Genomic DNA, 22054 nt, shown 5'->3' on the forward strand with positions numbered 1-22054 from the left:
AAATCATTTATCAAGCAACAATTCTCCACACCTATGTGTTCTCACCCACAACCCTAAGGACAGATATTTGATGTAATTTTCTTTACTAATGTTCATCTTACAGTCATGTAGAGAGGATCAAACTTCTATTATTTTTATGCAATTTTATCTTCTAGTGTACCACTTGCACCTGCCACACACTTGTGATTGTGATTACACCTTTGTGGAGAAACTTTTATTGCAATTTTCTCTATTAGCACACCTCTAACACTCATGTAGATGTAGTAACAACCAAGTGAGATTTTTTTTATGCAGTTTTCTATATTAATGCATCTCACACATCCATGTGAGGTCAGACATAACCCAATGGATAAATCTCTAATATAATTTTCTACAATATCATGTCTTTCACATCCTTTTAGACAAACTCACACATCTATGATTGAACCTCAAGACAATATTTTCTAGTACTACATCTCCCACACTCATGTGAAATCAACCATAACCTTATGGGAAAATCTTTAATGCAATTCTTTATATATAATATAACATACGAGTTTATCTACCTATACTAATTGGACAAAAATATATGCAAGTAAGACACGTTCACTAACTATATAAATAATTAATATGCAAATAAGACATATGACTTAACCAACCCTTATTAAATTGAACAATGATAGGTAAATTAAGTCACATATTTTGAATTTTGATCTTGTTAAAATTTATAATTCGGAAACATTTTTTTGTTAAATTTTTTAGAATAAGTTTTTTTTAAAAATAGACTACACTATTTAATATTTTAATAATTTAATATTTCAAAAAAATACACATTAGTTAATAAAATGATAGGGTAAATTAAATAATAAATATATTACTTTATTTTATGAATATTAATATTATTTAATAATTTTGGTCAGGGTGGATTGGATGATAAGTTTCATATGTTGAATCCAAGACCCAACTCGTAAGAGATTGAGTTAGATTGTGTTGTATTGGATTTGACCCCATCATAAAGAAACTCAATTCATTTTGTTTGGGTTGAATTGGGTCTTCGGGTTATCTTACTAAATAAACACCTCTATTTGATATAATTTTCTATATTAATGTGTCTCTCCCACTCATGTGAACGCAACCATATCCATATGAGTGCAACTACACCTCTATGGGGAGAAAAATGAAGGATCTAGTCATTCGTACCAGTTAGACCTCAAATGAGTTGCTTGTTCGATATGTCCGAAAGTATCAAATCACTTAAAAATTGAGGTTATTGGTAGTTTCTCCTCTTTTAATCCACCAAGACACTTTTTAATGATAAAAATATGATGCAAGCATCAAGATCAAATGCAAACAATACATTAAATATGGTGATTGTCTTTAACAATGTTATTTTAAGCGGACGAGATTGGAACATTAACATCGTCTTTGAAGACAAAATATTAGAAGATTTTAGGTCACTCTTACATGTTAACTCTCGACAATGGAACTTGTTCTACTATATCAAGCAGTTTCACGTCGCTTGGTAGTCAAATCCAATAATTGTTATATATGATTTCTTTCTTTAACCCCCAAAACATCTTTCTAAAACAAAACTATAACAAGAATATCAAGTTCCAAAGCACGTAATATATTTGGTGATTAAGAGTGTTCTTGGTAAGATCTACTTGTGGATCTAGACCAATAAATTTAGGGGGTCAAAATAATATACACAAACTAAGTGTAATTTTAATATGTCTAATTTCGATGCAAAGCTAGTAGTGTCCATTCTCTATTGGTCGCAAGGTAGTGTGGACGAGTTTCTCTTCCTCCTACATGCATATTGTACCGTCCTTACCTTGCACATGAAAAAAATGATTTGGATCAACAACACCCTCCTTAATCACCAACAACTCTAACTTCTAACTCTATTATCGAAAAAAAAACTTAAGAAGTGGTGGATTTTGCGACAAAATTAGGGTAAAGGATATTCCCCATTACACTACAAGAAAATCATTAAACAGTGATTAAATTTAGAGACAAAAAATAACTAGTCACTATATTGACTAAATTAGATACTAATTTAGAGACTAAAAAATTATTCATATTTAAAGTAATTTCTATTATAAAAAAAAACTAAAATAATTTCTAAATTAGTATCTAAATTAGCTATCTAAGTTTTATCTACTAATATTTTAGATTATAAATTAGTCTTTAAAAGATTAATAAAGACTAATTTAGAATATAAAGTAGTAAGTAACTAAAATCTTAGTAGCTAATGGTTAAATACCAATTTAGAAACCATTTTAGAAATTCTTTTAATAATAAAAACTATTTTAGATATCAATAACTTTTTTAATTTATAAAATGATTTGTAGTTTAGTCAAATAGTAACTTCAATAATTTTCTTATAGTGTTATAAGCTGGGTCATAAAATATAATAGACAAGTTACTAACATTTAACTAGCTTATAAACTACTTTCACCAAGAAAAAAGTATTTGGTATGTAGTCAAAAATAGTTTATTTTAGAAGTTTCTAGTTTATAAACTATAATTTATTACGATTAGTTTGTAACTTGTAACTTATTTAATTTTCTTTCATTATTACCCTTATATTATAATACATAATTTTAATGTTCTTAATTTCTTTTTGATACTCATTTCAATTTTATAAAGATAATTAATTATTAAATTATTTTTAGTATTTGTTGGATTGCTTTTTAATTTTTTTATGTAGTATAATTGAAAATAGACTTAACATTTTAATTCGATGTGAATACTGTATTTTATTATATGATATTATATGAAAAATAAAATTGCAAAAGATAAATTCAATGTAACAGTAGTTCAAATTAAGAAATAAAAAAAATTAGATTAATACTAATTGCATTAACTCATTTGAATAAGATGACTTGTACAAATAAAAAAGCCCATACAACTTTAAAAAAATAGAGGTACTAAAAAGTTTAATATAAATAATTATTTTAAAAATTATGATTATAAGTACATAATAACATATTTTTGTTAAAAAGAATACAAATTTCATTAATATAATAAAACTTATATAGTTATATTATTTTATGTTATTTTACGTGTACTAATTTAGGTTATCATCTACTTTATCAAATATCATTAAAGTAAACTAATTTATAAGCTTAGAACGTACAATTTAGAAGCTTGCTTAACTTATAAAGTAGAAACTAACTTATTAACTAGTTTTTCTAAAGAGAATCTAACACCAACCCTAGTACTATCACTTTACTTTCTACGAACACTTTAAAAATCACTACTAACTAAAATAAAAAAAACTATTTTACTACATACTAATCATAAAATAAAATGATAAAATTCATTACAAGGAAATTATTAAATAAAAATTAATTTTAAAAATAAAAATTAATTTTAAAAATAAAAAATAACTAGTTATTATATTAATTAAATTAAATAATATTTTAAAAATTAAAAAAATATTAATATTTAAAATAATTTTTATTATTAATAAATAATTTTTAAATTAGTATTTAATTAACTACCAATGTTTTGGTTAACAACTATTATTATATATATTAATATTATTTATAATTTTTAATTAATATAATAACTAATTATTTATTTTCTAAAATTAATATTAATTTAATAATTTTATAGTGATTCTTAAATAATAAAAATTAGGTTGACGTAAACAAGTTTTTTTGCCATGGTGCTTCACTATTCTTTTTAATAAAAAATGTCGTTGTTTGATTAAATAATATATTTCGTGGAGATGATGCTTTATATTATTATTTTTTGAAAAATTATTAAAATTGCCACCAATATTTAATGTTGTGTACCGGTCATTATTGGATGAGTCTATCTCAATTTTTTAACCAAACGCACAAGTCAAGCAAAAACAACAAAATTAACATACATGTAAATAATATACTTGAATTCATATTTTTATCTTAATTAAATAAATTGAAATAGGAATACAATTTTAATTTTCAACAATAAAAATAAGTTTTTTTTTATAATTAATAAAATTTTAATTTAAAAAAAAAAAATTATACGGACTGATCCACAAATTTGTCAATTATTTCTTATGTGAGACGAGTCAGAAAAAAGAACCCGCGCATTTTTTACACGAGGCAGACCATAACACGAGGAGGAGTAAGTTTGCGTTATCACCCTAAGTAAGTAATGACAACTCGCACAACCCATGAGTTAAACATGTTTTACTTCGTGAGGTGCATCACGAAGCTTAATTCAATGTCTCTTGCTTCTCTCAGTTGCACATTGTTTAACGAGTTGAGTAAGTTGTTTGTATTCAAATAGATACTAAAATTTTTAATGTATCTTTGCATGTGCAAACTGATCTATTTCACCCACGAGTTTTATGAGCGGATATAGTTTTAACCAAATGCGTTTTTTCCCATGGAGACTTTAATTAAAAAAAAACTTAACATTTTAAGTTGAAGTAAATAATATTTTATTATATAATAATTGCAAAAGATAAATTCAGTAACAGTAGTTCAAATTAAATAAGAAATAAAAAAATAAATTTAATTAATACTAATTACATTAACTCATTTAAATAAGATGACTTCTCCAAATAGAAAATGCCTATACAACTTCTAAAATAAATAAATAGCGGTACTAAAACATTCAACAAAAATAATTATTTTAAAAATTATGATTATAATTATATAATAATATATTTTTGTCAAAAGAATACAAATTTTATTAATATAATAAAACTTAATTATAGTTGTGTTATTTTATATAAATTTACATGTACCAACTAAATTAATTTTTCATTTACTTTATCAAATACCCTTCAAATAAACCAATTGATAAGCTTAGAACGTAGTTTAGAACTTTACTTAACTTATCAAGTAGAAACTAACTTTTTAACTAGTTTTTCTAAAGAGAATCTAACCCCAACCCTAATACTATCACGTTACTTTCTAGGAACATTTTAAAAATCACTACTAACTAAAATAAAAAACTATTTTACTACATACTAATTATTGAATGACAAAAATTCCAATTAATAAAAGAATAAAAATTAATTGAAATGACGTAGAGTACCCGTTCTTTGATCAAATAATATATTTCATCGATGATGATCTATATTATTATGTTTTTTGAAAAATTATTGAAATTGCCAACAATATTTAGTGCAAAGTTAATGTGGAATGATAACTTTTGCTATATAAAAGATACAACTTTGACTCGTCTTACTTATTAAATGCTACAAAGATCAACATTCTTTGCATAATACAGAATAAATGAAAAAGAAAAGATAAAATAGAAAACCATGACCAACATTAAAAAGAAAAAACAAAATACACCAACTATTAATAATAAAGTATTAAGTTCATCACTACTGACATTACTTGCAGTTTTATCATACGAATTACACCATCACGTCTTCTTCTTCTACGTTTGATGACTTATTCCCTTTTGAAGAATGAGAAAGGCCTAAAATATAAGATAACAAAAGCATTTTTATTAGAATAAATAACTAAACCATGACAAAAGCATTTTTAAAAGATAAAAGTTAAAGAATTAAAGTATATCTTAGTAATTATGAAAGAAAGAGTATGTAAAGACAAACTAAAGTGATATTTTAAATAAAAGGTTTTCACTTACCAGTATGGGTATGCAACCTGTTTGAGCTTAACGGGAGGGATTCATCTTGACAACCACCGTAACATGAAGTCGATCTCTCCAGTCATAAAGAAACTTGAAGTAAGCATGTCTCAGTTTTTTGTTGAAGAATATGACATAACAAACTCCCAAAAAGCTCATCACAAATCCAGATTCTATTCCGATGTAAAACCATAGCCAAAATTCAGAATAATTTCCATCTTCCCCAAAAAGCTTTTTGTCTTTATGTTTATCATCTTGAAAGAACATTTTGGTAAGTGGGGGTCCAGAAAGATCATTGTTGCCCATATAACTTAAAGTAGTAAATCCCTGAAGTTGTGGGCCTGATGGTATTTTTCCTCTCAAATTGTTGAATGAAATATTCAAATAACTCAAAAAGAACAAATTGGATAAGCTTTGAGGAATTTCACCTTCAAGTTGGTTTCTTGAAAAGTCAAGAGACTCTAAGTTTCTCATGTTTCCTATCTCATCTGGTATTTTTCCTGATAAATTATTGTTGGATAAGTTCAAGGAACACAATCCAATGAGACTACACATTTGTGGAGGTATTGTTCCGGACAAATTGTTACTTGACATATCAATTAAGGTCATAAAGTGTAGGTTTTCTTTATATTTTAATACTTGACCTTTAGTAACCAATTCAAGAGTTTCATCTTCATAGACGTAAACCTTACCAGATGTATGAAAGGAAAAAGAAAGTTTGTTGTGTGGAACATTGTTGAAAAGTAGGGTTTTGACATTATGAAGACAAGTGGGTATATAACCGGAGATTGCATTATGTGCAATATCCAATATAATGAGGGAATACATTTGGCATATTTGTGGAGGGATTTTACCACTAAAATGATTGGACCTTAATTGGAGAGCCATTACACTGTGAGGTATCCAATCTATGTTTCCCGATAAGTGATTATTGCGAACATTAAAGACCAATAGAGAGTGACAACTTTGCAATGAGGGATGAATCTCTCCATTTAGCTTATTGTCATTCAAATAGAGTGAGGTGAGGTTAGATAGAAAGCCCATTGATGAGGGTATCTTGCCTGATAGATTATTGCTTCCTAAGTGAATAACAACCAAAGATTTCCAATTCTTCCAACAATTTGTAAGTCCTCCAGATAAATGATTTTGTGATATGTCCAAGAACAACAAATTGTTTTTCCCATTCAACATCTTATGATCACATAAGAGGGGAGCTAAGTCTCCTGATAATGAATTATCTGATAACAAGGCAATGACCACGTTTGGTGATAATTGAGGCAAACAACCTTTCAAACCATTCGATGACAGATCAATCACTGTAGAGTTCAACAACACGTTTGACATGTTCCCGTCTATCAAATTACCTCCTAATCTGACTTCATTCATTCTTGATACAAAATTCCAGAATTTGTTTGGAGCCTCAAATGATGATTCCCAAATAGTTAAACTTTCAATAGATCGTTGAGTATATAACCACGCAGGAAGGTTGGGATTTGAAAACCTGAGAAGTAATTCTTCAAGTTGAAAGGGTGGAATCCAATGGGAGTCAAAATCAAGGATTAACGATGATGTTGAGTAAATATTCAAATTCTTTAATTTTGACAATTTGGCTAAAGTTTTCTCAGACACAACTCCTGTCAATGGATTTATGGTAACATCCAAGGTGATTAAGGAAGATAGATTTCCCAAATTCACGGGAATAGATCCAGAAAACTTGTTTATTCCAAGATCAAGATATTTTAAATGTTCGAATTCACCTAACCAATCTGGTATGGGTCCATCAAAGTGATTGCCAAACAAGTTCAAGATTTCCAGTTCTCGAAGATTTAACAACGCATTGGGTAGATGTCCTATTAAAGAATCTAAGCTAAGGTCTAAATCATAGATACCGGAACTAAGATTGAATAGCCACTTAGGTAACTCTGACTTAAATTTGTTTCCAGAAAGATGAAGAACTTTGAGTGCAGTAAAATTAGCATAGTGAAGAGACCAACTCAAGTCTTTAAGTTGACACAAACCCATTTCGAGGAATGAAAGTGATGGAAGCATAGTCACTAATTGAAGCCAATTAGTTTCCTTGCTAAGATCAATATCATAAAGGTCAAGATATTCCAAGGAGGAAATGTAGGGAAGCCATTGAAGGTTGTTGATAGCAAGATTCGAGTTAGATGATAAATCAAGATGACCAAGAGTTGACGAGTTGACACACTGACGAGGAAAAGTAGGTATGGATAGACTATGACAATTATGTTTATGCTCATAATCAAATTGCAATGCTAAGAAGTCATTGTTTGTCAAATCCAAGTAATCTAAAAATTCCAATTCCATTAACAACAAAGATAGGTGAATGGAACCTGTAAGGCAATGTGATTTATCTTGTTCGTCCCTGTTAGATGAAATAGTTGTAGAACACGGAAGACTGATTCCAGTAACTCTACTTGTGATGTTGTTACACATGACTCCTTTCCATTTGCAACAATCTAGTTTAGTGGACCATGAAGAAAGGACACATGATGGATCTGTGATTCCTTGTCTTAAGTTTAAGAGAGCATGCATGTCTTGTTGATTGCAGTGAATATTGAAGTTGCAGAGGCCATTGTTGAACATAATTCCGCAAAACAAGCATAAAAGAATGATTGGATTTTGAGAGTGAAATGTAGTCATGATTAAAAGAGAAATGTAGGGTTTTGAGATAGTGGTAGTAGAAGAATATTATATAAGGTTTTGAGAGAGATGAAGTTTTGGGTGCATTGCCATGTGTTTCTCATGCACTGTGCATGTATCATGGCAGGGAAGACCCCTCACCCCAACGTCTTTCTTCCATTCTCATTGGAATGTTTTGAAAATTGAAACATTGAAGCATGGTTCATAGTTCACACTTACCACCCAAAAATGTGAATATCATGCACTTACTATTATTGTAATAAATAAAATTCATTTTTTCATTTACAAATCTAACTTCTCAATTTAAATAAATAAGAATATGTGTTGTTATTGAGTTCTTGATTTGTAACACTATAACATCCTAGTGGTCTATTAATGGCCTGTGATGTTTAAACAACACTGTAGTAGTACTTCCATTATGTCTGCGCGTGCCTCCGTGTAAATTTTAATTATTATGAAAAATGGAAATATTTAATTGTTAAAGAAAACCAAAAAGATCTTAAAAAAATAAAAAAAAACCAAAATAATCTTTAGAAAACTAAAAGTAATTCATTGTAAAAATGTAAAAAAAAATGATTTAGGTTAATTTATTAAAAGATAAATGTTACTTTTAGTAATTTATATTTTGATATTTTTATGTTTTTATATATTCAATTTGTAATTTGAAAACACATTTTTATTAAATTTTATTACAAAATAGAACATAGATGAACAAAAGGGAACAGAGATGAACAAAAGAGTAAACTGAAGACAAAGGATATGAGAATGAATATCTCTTTTTTCTTATTATTCAAATCAAAACAAATGGTCTGAATATATACAAGTAGTACATTCATTCTAGGGTTTAACTAAAGAAGGAAATAATCAATATTAAATACTAGAATCATAACACACAAAGATAAAATAAAGGTTATTCCCTTCTATAAAGAGAAATAACTGATAATTAGAAAAGACACTCAATTATTCTTTTCTATAAAGAGAAACAACTGATAATTAGAAAGGACTCCCAATTAATATTAGGATCCTTCTGTAACTCTGGTATCCATATCCTTTAATACCCCGCCACAAGCTGGAGAGCAAATATTGATGAGACCCACCTTGGAACAAATATTCTTAAAAGATTGAGGACTTAAAGCTTTGGTATAAATATCAGCCAGTTGCTCTGTGGTGGAAATGGGAAGCAAATGGATGAGACCCTTCTTTAATTTTTCTCTGACCACGTGACAATCTATTTCTATATGTATGTTTTGTACGCTCGTGAAATACTGGATTTGCTGCAATGTATCTTGTTGAGTCATTGTCACAATATAAAAGAGATGGTTGCTCAAAAGGAACTTTGAAATCTTGAAGAAGATAAGTTAGCCATTGAATTTCACATGTAACAGTGGTCATTGCCCTGTATTCAGCTTCACAAGAACTCTTTGATATTGTTCCTTGCTTCTTTGATTTCCAAGATATGAGAGAATTCCCAAGATACACACTAAAACCAGTCACTGATTGTCTTGAATCACTGCAGGTGCCCCAATCACTATCACAAAAGGCTTTAAGATGAACATAAGTAGTGGAAGAGAAAAATAGACCAAGACTTGGAGCCCCTTTGATATATCTGAGAATTCTAATCGCTGCATTATAGTGAACAATTGTAGGCTTAGCAAGAAATTGAGAAAGTTGTTGCACAGAAAATGTTATGTCAGGTCGGGTATTAGTGAGATACATAAGTCTTCCAATCAATCTTCTGTAGGCTTGAATATCTGTGAAAGGAATACTTCCAGTAGAAGAGAATTTCTCATGATTATCAATAGGAGTGGGTGCAGGTTTGCAGGCTAAAAGACCTGCATCGGTTAATAATTCCAATGCATATTTCCTTTGATTTACCATTATTCCTGTCTTACTTCTTGCTACTTCTAGACCAAGAAAGTATCTTAAATTCCCAAGATCTTTAATCTTGAATGTCTGATTCAAGGCTTGTTTGATTCGAACAATCTCTTCTTTATCATTTCCTACTAATATTATATCATCCACATATACCAATAATGCTGTAAAAGATCCTTCAGAAGAATTAATGAACTAGGAATGATCATTCATAGATTGAGTATATCCCATAGAAAGCAAAAATGATGACAGTTTGGCAAACCATTCTCTGCTGGCTTGTTTAAGGCCATATAAAGCCTTTTTTAGTTTACAAACTTTTTCTGGTGGAATAGAAGTCAATCCAGGAGGAGCAACCATGTATACATCTTCTTTCAAATCTCCATGTAAAAAGGCATTGTTTATGTCTAATTGTTTCAATTCCCAATTATAAATAGAAGCTAAAGAAAGAAGCAACCTTATGGTGGTCATCTTTGCTACTGGAGAGAAAGTATTGAGGTAGTCAATGCCTTCTGTTTGTGTATATCCCTTTGCCACTAACCTTGCTTTATACCTTTCAATTGTTCCATCAGCCTTATATTTTATTTTGAATACCCATTTGCAACCTATGGCAGCTTTGTTCTGAGGCAGAAGAGCAGTCTCCCAAGTTTGATTTGACTCTAAAGAAGATATCTCACATTGTATAGCTTTTCTCCAACAGTCATGTTTCACAGCTTCAGAATAAGTGTTTGGCTCAACATGTGAAGAAATAGACATAACAAAAGATTTGTAAGAAGGTGATAAATTGCTATAAGACAAAACAGAATTCAAAAAGGATATTTAACGCTTGAAGATGTACTGGAAACATTAAGATTACAATGATAATCCTTTAAATACTCAGGTGATTTTTTTATTCTTGTGCTCATTCGGACAGATGGATCTGATTCAGAACTTTGTTCTATATCATGATTTTCATTGAGGTTTTGGTCTATATGGGAACAATCTTCTTCTGAAACCTCAATTTGTGACTCACAATTATTATCACTGCTATTTTCAAAATTATCACAAGGTGTATTATCACAAGGTGCAAGAATGGCTTGTGATGGCTGACTTAAGACAAATTGATCTTCAGCAAACAAAATTTGATCAGTAACGTCGGGATTGTTAGTTTCATTGCTAGTATCTTGAACCCTTTGGTATGGAAAAACATGTTCATAAAAGACAACATCCATAGACACAAAAATTTCTCTTGATTGAATATTCAACAAAATATATCCTTTTGTCCCCCGTTGAAAACCAATAAAAACACATTTTGATGCTCTTGGATCAAATTTTCTTCTATTTGTTGACAAGGTGCTAGCATAACATAAAGAACCAAACACCTTTAATCCATTAAAATTTGCATCAGTTTTGAAAAGCATTTCATGAGGAGAAAAATAGTTTAAAACAGGTGTGGGAAGCATGTTTATAATATGCGCAGCATGTATCACAGAATATGACCAATAAATGTTGGGTAAATGAGATTGTATCATAAGAGCTCTTGCTACATCTAATAAATGACCACGTTTCCTTTCAACTATACTATTTTGTTGTGGAGTATTGACACATGATGTTTGATGTATTATTCCTTTATTGACAAAAAAATTAGTCATGAAAAATTCAGTTCCATTATCACTTCTTATTATTTTTATTGTTGTCTCAAACTGTGTTTGAACAAAAATAACAAAATTTTCCAAAACCTTAACAACTTCAGATTTTTTTTTCAAAAGAAAAATCCATGTGTACCTCGAATAGTCATCAACTATGGTCAAAAAATATTTATGACCATGAATTGATGGTATTGAGTATGGTCCCCAAACATCTACATGAATCAAATCAAAACATTTTTTTGATTTAGATGTACTAATAGGAAAAGAAAGTCTTTTTTGCTTTGCAAAATGACAAACATCACAAACAAAAGATTTGTTATATTTAACAAAAGGAAATTTATTCTTGATAACATCAATACATTTATTTGAAATATGACCTAATCGAAAATGCCAAAGGGTTTCTAGATCACTAGCACTGACATTAATAGTATTGATGGTGTGTGTACATTCAAGGGGTTTGATTTGAAATTTCTGGTAAGATGGGATCCTGAGTATATAAAGTCTATCTTGCGTCTTAGCGATTCCAATCATCTTCATTGTTATTTTGTCATGAATGTGACAACCATTAGAGTCAAAGGTAATATAACACAAGATAGTTTATCAATCAATTTTGCTACGAAAAGAAGATTAAAATTGAAGCAAGGAATGTACAAAACATTGTCTATGACATGGTTTTGATTGAGAAAAACACTTCCAAAATAATTGGCAATGACTTGATTTCCATTTGGTAATTTGACATAAATAGGATCAATTTGATGATATGAAGTGAAATAAGTTAAAGATGAACAAATGTGATCAGTAGCACCACTATCAATAATCCAAGAACTAAAAGAAGAAGAAATAAAATTATTACCTGTTTGATTGGAGGGATTGGAGGGAATAATAGAGACTTGATTAGAAGCATTGCCACTGGATTTGGTCTGTTGTAAAAGAGCTAACAATGTTTGATACTGCTCAGGAGTAAAACCAATTTGTTGAGACTCCATTTCTGACTTTGAACCTTCATGATTCTGATTTTTGAACTTGAAATGAGGTGGAAAGCCATGCTTTTTATAGCATGTATCAATGGTATGCCCTGTCCTTCCACAATGACTACAAATTTTGGAAGTATATCCTCTTCCATTGCTTCCTCTTCCGTATCCAGCACCTCTGCCATAGGTTGTAGCATTGTTTTTATAACCTCCTTCGCTAGTAGCAATCATTGCCTTGGATTGATCACCAAATATTTGCCTCTCTTGTTGTGTAACAAGAGAGCAAACTTTATTCAATGATGGCAAAGGGTCCATCAATAAAATTTGAGTTCTCACAGTCGAATAATTATCATTTAGCCCCCTTAGAAATTTGATAATCTGGTCTTGTGTTTTATATTTAGAAACATTTACAAGAGTATTGCATTTAGAGGCACATGAAGAAGCGGATAGCGGGCGGAAAAGATCAAGTTCATCCCAAAGAATTTTTAACTGAGTGAAATAGTTTGTAACAGTCAACTCACCTTGTTTAAAAGAAGAAATCATCTCCTGGATATCATAAATACGAATCATGTCTCCTTGTGAGAACCTTTCCTTTAAATCATTCCATATGTCAAAGGCATTGTCCATACAGATGATGCTCTGCGCGATGGATTGAGAAACAGCCTTGAGAATCCACGAAACAACCAACATATTGGCTCTCTGCCATGTTGGAAACAATGATTTGGTACGATTGGGAGCTTCTATAGTTCCATCAATGAAACCTATTTTGTTCTTTGAAATTAGGCTAATTTGAAACAAACGAGACCAATGATGATAATTTGGTCCCTCAAGAATAATAGGGACAATAAGAAAGGAAAGATTATCTAATGAACTAACATGGTAAGGTGAATTAAGATCTTGTGAGGGATCATCAACTTTACCCATGAATAAATGTAGCAAGCAGAGCTCTGTCAGAGCTCTGATACCATATTACAAAATAGAACAGAGATGAACAAAAGGGAACAGAGATGAACAAAAGAGTAAACTGAAGACAAAGGATATGAGAATGAATATCTCTTTTTTCTTATTATTCAAATCAAAACAAATGGTCTGAATATATACAAGTAGTACACTCATTCTAGGGTTTAACTAAAGAAGGAAATAATCAATATTAAATACTAGAATCATAACACACAAAGATAAAATAAAGGTTATTCCCTTCTATAAAGAGAAATAACTGATAATTAGAAAAGACACCCAATTATTCTTTTCTATAAAGAGAAACAACTGATAATTAGAATCCTTCTGTAACTCTGGTATCCATATCCTTTAATAAATTTTTAGGATATACTTTTTAAAATATAGACTATACAGAAATGAATAATTTATTTTAAAAAAAATAAACATTCACTACAAGAACTTAAATATAAACTAATTTTAGAAAAATAATTAGTTACTATATTGACTAAATTATATATTGTTTTAGTGATTAGAAAATTATTGGTATCTAAATCAATTTTTCTAATTGATAAATAGTTTCTAAATTGGTATTTAATTAGCTACCATCTCAAGAATCTAAATAATTAGATACCAATTTAGAAACTATTTATCAATAACGAAAATTAATTTAGATACCAATAAATTGTTTGGTCTATAAAATAATATTTAATTTAGTCAATATAACAACTAATTATTTTTTTCTCTAAAATTGATTTCTATTTAATAATTTTCTAGTAATGATTTAGTTAATAAAATAATGGGATAAATTGAATAATAGTTATATTAATTTATTTTGTTAAAACCGTTTCTATATGACAAATATCATAGTAGGAAAGAAAGAGATAACACCAAATAAAAGTATATTGGTTCACTCTTAACCAAAAGGTACATCTAGTCCTCAGCACACTACTAAGAGTTCACTAAAGCAATCAAATAAGATTACAAACACAACCAAGAATGTTGATCTTGAACCTTTCAAAAACAAACAACACTTTTAACCATACAGACTTAAGAAATGCGTAGTCATCATTTAAAACTAATGAAATTCTCAAATAAATAAACAAGAATACATATTCATCTGTTATATAATAATTTTCACGACAATATAAACAGTGAGCAAGATAAGTTTTTTTATAGTAATTTGTAAAATGAGCAATGTTCTAAATGGAAAATATTGTGTACGGAAATTAGGAAAAAATAGGATTGGTATGAAAGAAAATATAGAAAGGGAGGAATTGAGTGTTCTAAAAATAGGATTACGTAGATGAATGTCACTTATGTTTAGAATAGGTAAACTCTTTCCAACATCTATTTATGTTTCATGGCAGGGAAGACCCGTCACTGGTTGACCCCTCATCCCGACGTGTTTCTTCCATTCAACTTGGTTCAGGGTTCACACCTTGTCTCGATAGACCTTCTTCATAGATGATTTTAAAACAAAACATAAAAGTGATTTTTTTAATAAACTCAAATTATTTTATATCTGCATTAATTAATAAAATTTCTCCTCGTATTATTTTTACTAATTTAAAATTTGTATTAAGGTACTATTCCATTAATGTGTGTGTGAGCATTACATACGGATTTGGATTTGTATGTAAAATAAACGTTAGATACAAATTTTTACATACAGATCTGGATCCGTATGTAAAGTGAGCATTACATACGAAGTTTTACATACGGATTTAGATTTGTATGTAAAGTACGTGTTACATACAGATTTTTACATACAGATTCAGATTTGTATGTAAAGTGAGCATTACATACAATTTTTTACATACGAATCCAAATTCGTATGTAAAGTGAGCGTTACATACGGATTTTTATGTACAGATCCAGATTCATATGTAAAGTGAGCATTATATATAGATTTTTACATACGGATTCAGATCCGTATGTAAAGTAAGTGTTACATACCGATTTTTACATACGGATCCAGATAAATATGTAAAGTGAGTGTTACATACGGATTTTTATATACGGATTTGGATTCGTATAGTTCTTGATGGGAATTAGAAGCCATGAACAAACTAAATAAAAATAATTAAAAATTAAAATATAAAAGAAGGTTATAGAGAATTGAAATAATTTCAAGATTTATTACGTTGTTAGAATTAAATTAGAAAAGTAATTTGAGTTTAATTACTTTTTTAATTTAATTAAAGAAAAATTTATAATATTAAAATTATAAAAAAATTAAAAAATTAAAAAAAATATATAAATATTAGCATCAATAATAATATTTCATATTGATTGTCTCCATCTAAATCCAATTAGAATTATAACACCTTTTTTTCTAATTGGACCATATGTGTTGCAGCCTATCAAAAATCTAAAAATAAAATTAGGTGTTGCATGAAGCGTATGAAGCGGGAATAATTACATACGGATTGTATCCATATATAAAGTATTCCATACAGGATATTTTTAATAATTATAATAATAATAATATAGATATTAATGATAATATTGATATTAATATTAATAATATTATTAGTAATAATAATATTTATAGTATTTATAATATTAATAATATTATTATAATAATAATAAGTATAATAAAAATTATAATATAACAAAAGAACTTGTCTGATCTGGTAGTTAAAGCTAAGAGACACCATCATCACACTCATATCATTCGACAAAAGCTGAGAGAATAAGAAAAAGGAAAAAGGGAGAAATAGAAAAGATGGAAGAGAAAGAAACTATATTATTCTAAGAAAAGTCACTTGAAAGCAGAAAGAAAAAATGAACATAATAAATAGGCATGAAGACTGTCTAACAAGTCTATAAGGAGAATGTGTAGCTATACTATGTGACACCCCAAACCATGAAATCTCATCCTCACACTCAAGAATTTATTATTGGCTAAATCATCTAAATTTATTAGAAAATTTTGTTAACCTTAGTCAAATTGATTAGGTTGTGTAGGAAGGCTGATTTATTAAAAAGGAAAACATTCATTCAAAAATTATTTGTAAACTCTCTTCCTTAATATTAATAATGTGAAGTCTACCGTCAAGTCTCCCTTTTCTATATCTTCGTGTTTGTGTACCTAGATTTCTTCTACCACTACTATTTGGATACCGATTATTATATACAGATTTATATAATAATTTAGAGACTAAAAAAATTATTAGTATCTAAATTAGTTTTTATTATTGATAAATAGTTTTAAAATTGGTATCTAATTAAATATTAAAGATTTAGCTACTAATTATTTAGATTCTAAAGTTGGTATCTAAAACCTTGGTAGCTAATGAGATACTATATTAGAAACTATTTATCAATAATAAAAATTGATTTAGATATCAATAATTTTTTTAAGTCTATAAAATAATATCTAATTTAGTCAATATAATAACTAATTATTTTTTTTATAAAATTGATTTTTATTTAATGATTTTATTATAATGTATATTGAAGCTGAATGTTGAAGCTTATGTTGATAACATCGTATAAAATGAGGTTTATGCGAATGAGAACTTGGAGTGTCGTTAGTGTCTTGATTTTACTATAACCGGTTTTCTCCCATGGAGGTTTTTTCTCCTCCATAACTTTTTCCTCTAGGATTTTTTGTGAGGCAAATCAATGAATAAATTGTTTTGAACTTAATGAATAAATTGTTTTTATGTAGTTTAATTAAAAAAAACTTAACATTTTAAGTTAAAATAAATAATATTTTATTATATAATACTATTTGAAAATTAAAATTGCAAAAGATAAATTCATGTAACAGTAGTTCAAATCAATTAAGAAATAAAATAATAAATTTGATTAATACTAATTACATTAACTCCTTTAAATACGATGACTTCTCAAAATAGAAAAGCCTATACAACTTTTAAAATAAATAAATAGAGGTACTAAAACGTTCAATAAAATAATTATTTTAAAATTATGATTATAATTATACAGTAATATATTTTTGTCAAAAGAATACAAATTTCATTAATATAATAAAACTTAATTATAGTTGTGTTATTTTATATAATTTTACATGTACCAACTAAATTAGTTATTCATTTACTTTATCAAATACCCTTCAAATAAACCAATTTATAAGCTTAGAACGTATAATTTAGAACTTTACTTAACTTATCAAGAACAAGCTAACTTATTAACTACTTTTTCTAAAGAGAATCTAACCCCAACCCTAATACTATAACATTACTTTCTACGAACATTTTAAAAATCACTACTAACTAAAAAGAAAAACTATTTTACTACATAATAATAGAATGACAAAATTTCCAATTAATAAAAGAATAAAAAATCATGAAATGAGTAAACAAGTCTTTGTTGCCATGATGCTTCACCATTCATTTTCATACAAAAACGTCAAGTACCCGTTGTTTGATCAAATAATATATTTCGTGGATGATGATCTATATTATTTTTTTTTTTGAAAAATTATTGAAATTGCCCACAATATTTAGTGCAAAGTTAATGTGGAATGATAAACTTTTGCTATATAAAAGATACAACTTTTACTCTTCTCACTTATTAAATGCTACAAAGATAAACACTCTTTGCATAATACAGAATAAATGAAAAAGAAAAGATAAAAAGAAACCATGACCACAACTTAAAAAGAAAAAACGAAATAAACCAACTATTAATAATAAAATATTAAGTTCATCACTGCTGACATTGCTTGCAGTTTTATCACACGAATTACACCATCACGTCTTCTTCTTCTATGTTTGATTATTTCCTTTTAAAGAATGAGAAATGCCTAAGATATAAGATAACAAAAGCATTTTTATTAGAATAAATAAATTAAAGGGAAATGTTCATTATCATATAATTTTGCAACTTAAAAATTTTAATACATCACAAAACATCAATTAATTCTAAAGTATTTTCACTTTTTTTTATAATTGGTTCTCATCAAACTCATAAAACATCCTTATATTTGATATTTTTCACATTTTAAGATGTAAGAATTTGTAGGTTCTACTTAAAAAAAGAAAAATATTGTTAAAATATAAATATTATTAAGACGGTCTCAGATTTGTAGTCAATCAAATTATCCTAATTCTAGTGTCCATTTTATCATGACTCAATTTTGATAAATAAAAAGTAAAACTAGACGAATTAAAGCATATTGATGTACTTTGTTATTATGCTTTGATAAGTTACAAGAATAATAAAATTTATATTTATATATGTTTTTCAAAAATTCAATTAAGACACAAATATCACATATGTATAAGTTGAGAAAACTGTACTACACTCAATTCATTTATATTTATATATGTTTTTAAATAAGTGGAAGATAAATATTAGTGTAATTCAAACAATACATAAAGATTAAAAAAATTAAAAGATAAAAGTTAAATAATTAAAGTAAATTTTAGTAATTATGAAAGAAATAGTATGTAAAGACAAACTAAAATGATTTTTTTAACAAAAGGTTTTCACTTACCAATATTGGTATGTAACTTGTTTGAACTTAACGGAAGGAATTCATGCTGCCAACCACCATGACATGAAATCGATCTCTCAAGTCATAAAGAAACTTGAAGTAAGCATGTCTTAGTTTTCTGTTCAAGAATATGGCACAACAAACTCCCAAAAAGCCCGTCACAAATCCAGATTCTATTCCGATGTAAAACCATGGCCAAAATTCGGATTGATTTCCATCTTCCCCAAAAAGCTTTGTGTCTTTGTGTTTATCATGTTGAAAGCACATTTTGGTAAGTGGGGGTCCACAAAGATCACGATTTCCCATGTAACTAAGTGTAGTGAACCCTTGAAGTTGTGTCACTGATGGTATTTTGCCTCTAAAATTGTTGAATGACAGATTCAAGTAACCCAAAAAGGACAAACTAGACAAGCTCTGAGGAATTTCACCTTCAAGTTGGTTTCTTGAAAAATCAAGAGACTCTAAGTTTTTCATGTTTCCTATCTCATTTAGTACTTTTCCTGATAACTTATTGTTGGATAAGTTCAAGGAAGATAATCCAGTTAGACTAAACATTTGTGGAGGTATTGTTCCGGACAAATTGTTATTTGACATATCAATTAAGGTCATAAAGTGTAGGTTTTTTTCATATTCTAATACTTGACCTTTTGTAACCAATTCAAGATTGTCGTCATTGAAATAGTAACGTGTACCAGATGAAGGAAAGGAAAAAGAAAGTTTGTTTATTGAAACATTATTGAAAAGTAGGGTTTTGATATTAGGAAGATAATTGGGTATATGACCAGAGATTGTGTTATGTGCAATATCCAATATAATGAGGGAAGACATTTGGCATATTTGTGGAGGGATTTTACCACTAAAATGATTGGACCTTAATTGGAGAGCCATTACCCTGTGAGATATCCAATCTGGTATGTTTCCTGATAAGTGGTTATTGCGAACATTAAAGACCAGTAGAGAGCGACAATTTTGCAATGAGGGAGGAATCTCTCCATTTAGCTTATTCTCATGCAAATGGAGTGAGGTGAGGTTAGATAGAAAGCCCATTGATGAGGGTATCTTACCTGATAGATTATTGCTTCCCAAGTGAATAGCAACCAAAGATTTCCAATTCTTCCAACAATTCGTAAGCCCTCCAGATAGATTATTCAATGATATGTCCAAGAACAACAGACTGTTTTTCCCATTCAACATCTTATTATCACATAATAGGGGAGACACGTCTCCTGATAATGAATTATTTGATAAGTTGACAAAGACAACGTTTGGTGATAATTGAGGCAAGGAACCTTTCAAACCATTCGATGAGAGATCAATGATTGTAGAGTTCAACAACACGTTTGATATGTTCCCGTCTATCAAATTACCTTGTAATTGGACTTTAGTCATCCTTGATACAAAATTCCAGAATTTGTTTGGAGCCTCAAATGATGATTCCCAAATAGTTAACCTTTCAATAGATCGTTGAGTATATAACCACGCAGGAAGGTTGGGATTTGAAAACCCGAAAGCTAATTCTTCAAGTTGAAAGGGTGGAATCCAATGGGAGTCAAAATCAAAGATTAACCTGGAATATGAGTATATAAGCAGTTCCTTTAATTTTGACAATTTGGCAAAATTTCTTTGAGACACAACTCCTGTCAATGGATTTGAGGCAATAGCCAAGGTAATTAAGGAAGATAGATTTCCCAAATTTGTGGGAATAGATCCAGAAAATTTGTTTACTCCTAGAATAAGATATTTTAAATGTTCAAATTCACCTAACCAATCTGGAAGGGGTCCATCAAAGTTATTGTCTTCCAAGTCCAAAATTTCTAGTTCTCGGAGATTTAACAATGCCTTAGGTAGATGTCCTATTAAAGAACTTGAGCTAAGGTCTAAATCATAGATATTGGAACTAAGATTGAATAGCCACTTAGGTAACTCTGAGTCAAATTCATTCGCAGAAAGATCAAGAACTTTGAGTGCAGTAAAATTAGCATAGTTAAGAGACAAACTCAAGTCTTTAAGTTGACAAGCACGCATTTTGAGGAATGAAAGTGATGGAAGCATAGTCACTAGTTGAAGCCAATTAGTTTCTTTGCTAAGATCAATATCACGGAGGTTGAGATATTCCAAGGAGGAAATATAGGGAAGCCATTGAAGGTTGCTGATGGCAAGATTCCTGTTAAGTGATAAATCAAGATGACCAAGAGTTGAAGAGTTGACACACTGACGAGGAGAAGGAACTATGGATAGATTATGAGAATTATGATTATGCACATAATCAAATTGTAATGCTAAGAAGTCATTGTTTCTCAAATCCAAGTAATCTAGAAATTGCAACTCCACTAATAACAAGGATAGGTGAATGGAACCTGTAAGGCAATATGATTTATCTTCTTCGTCCCTGTAAGATGAAAGAGTTGTAGCACACCGAATACTGATTCCAGTGACTCTACTGGTGATGTTATTACACATGACTCCTTTCCATTGACAGCAATCTAGTTTAGTGGACCATGAAGAAAGGACACCTGATGGATCTATGATTCCTTGTTTGAAGTTTAAGAGAGCATGCATGTCCTTTTGGTTGCAGTGAATACTGAAGCTGCATAAGCGAGTGTTGAATATGATTCCGCATAGCAACCACGAAACAATGATTGCCTTTTGAGATGGAAGTGTAGTCATGATTGCAAGACAAATGGAGGGGTAAGCTAGAATGGATGATTTCAAAGTAAAGGAGAGAAACTATACTTATAGTGATTGGAGTCCTAAAAGTTTCATATTATTAAGAGTATTACGTATACATATTCTTTAATAATTCAAGATACTTTTTAAAAGTAAAACCATAATGATAATATTGAATTTTCAAATAAATAATTGTTATTTTTAATTCAAAATAATGATGCTTTTAGTTAATGTAAAAGATTATTTTTTAAATAAATAAT

The 22054-nt window shown here is 29.0% G+C and overlaps 2 protein-coding genes across 2 annotated transcripts; both read right to left on the reverse strand.

Annotated features, from left to right (window-relative positions):
* Positions 1-5599: 5599 nt before the first annotated feature.
* LOC137815352 (receptor-like protein EIX2) lies at positions 5600-8250 on the reverse strand. Its single transcript, XM_068618496.2, has one exon. The coding sequence runs from the start codon at positions 8248-8250 to the stop codon at positions 5614-5616; it is 2637 nt and encodes an 878-aa protein (XP_068474597.2). The 3' UTR covers positions 5600-5613.
* Positions 8251-18133: 9883 nt separating this feature from the next.
* On the reverse strand, positions 18134-21844 carry LOC137816687 (receptor-like protein EIX2). The gene is made up of 2 exons (XM_068619940.2): positions 19128-21844; positions 18134-18434 (listed from the first exon to the last, which is right to left on the reverse strand). The coding sequence occupies exon 1, from the start codon at positions 21792-21794 to the stop codon at positions 19155-19157; it is 2640 nt and encodes an 879-aa protein (XP_068476041.1). The 5' UTR covers positions 21795-21844; the 3' UTR covers positions 18134-18434; positions 19128-19154.
* Positions 21845-22054: the final 210 nt, after the last annotated feature.

This window comes from Phaseolus vulgaris, chromosome 1 (assembly GCF_051622355.1).
Source record: "Phaseolus vulgaris cultivar YP4 chromosome 1, ASM5162235v1, whole genome shotgun sequence".
NCBI lineage: Eukaryota > Viridiplantae > Streptophyta > Magnoliopsida > Fabales > Fabaceae > Phaseolus > Phaseolus vulgaris.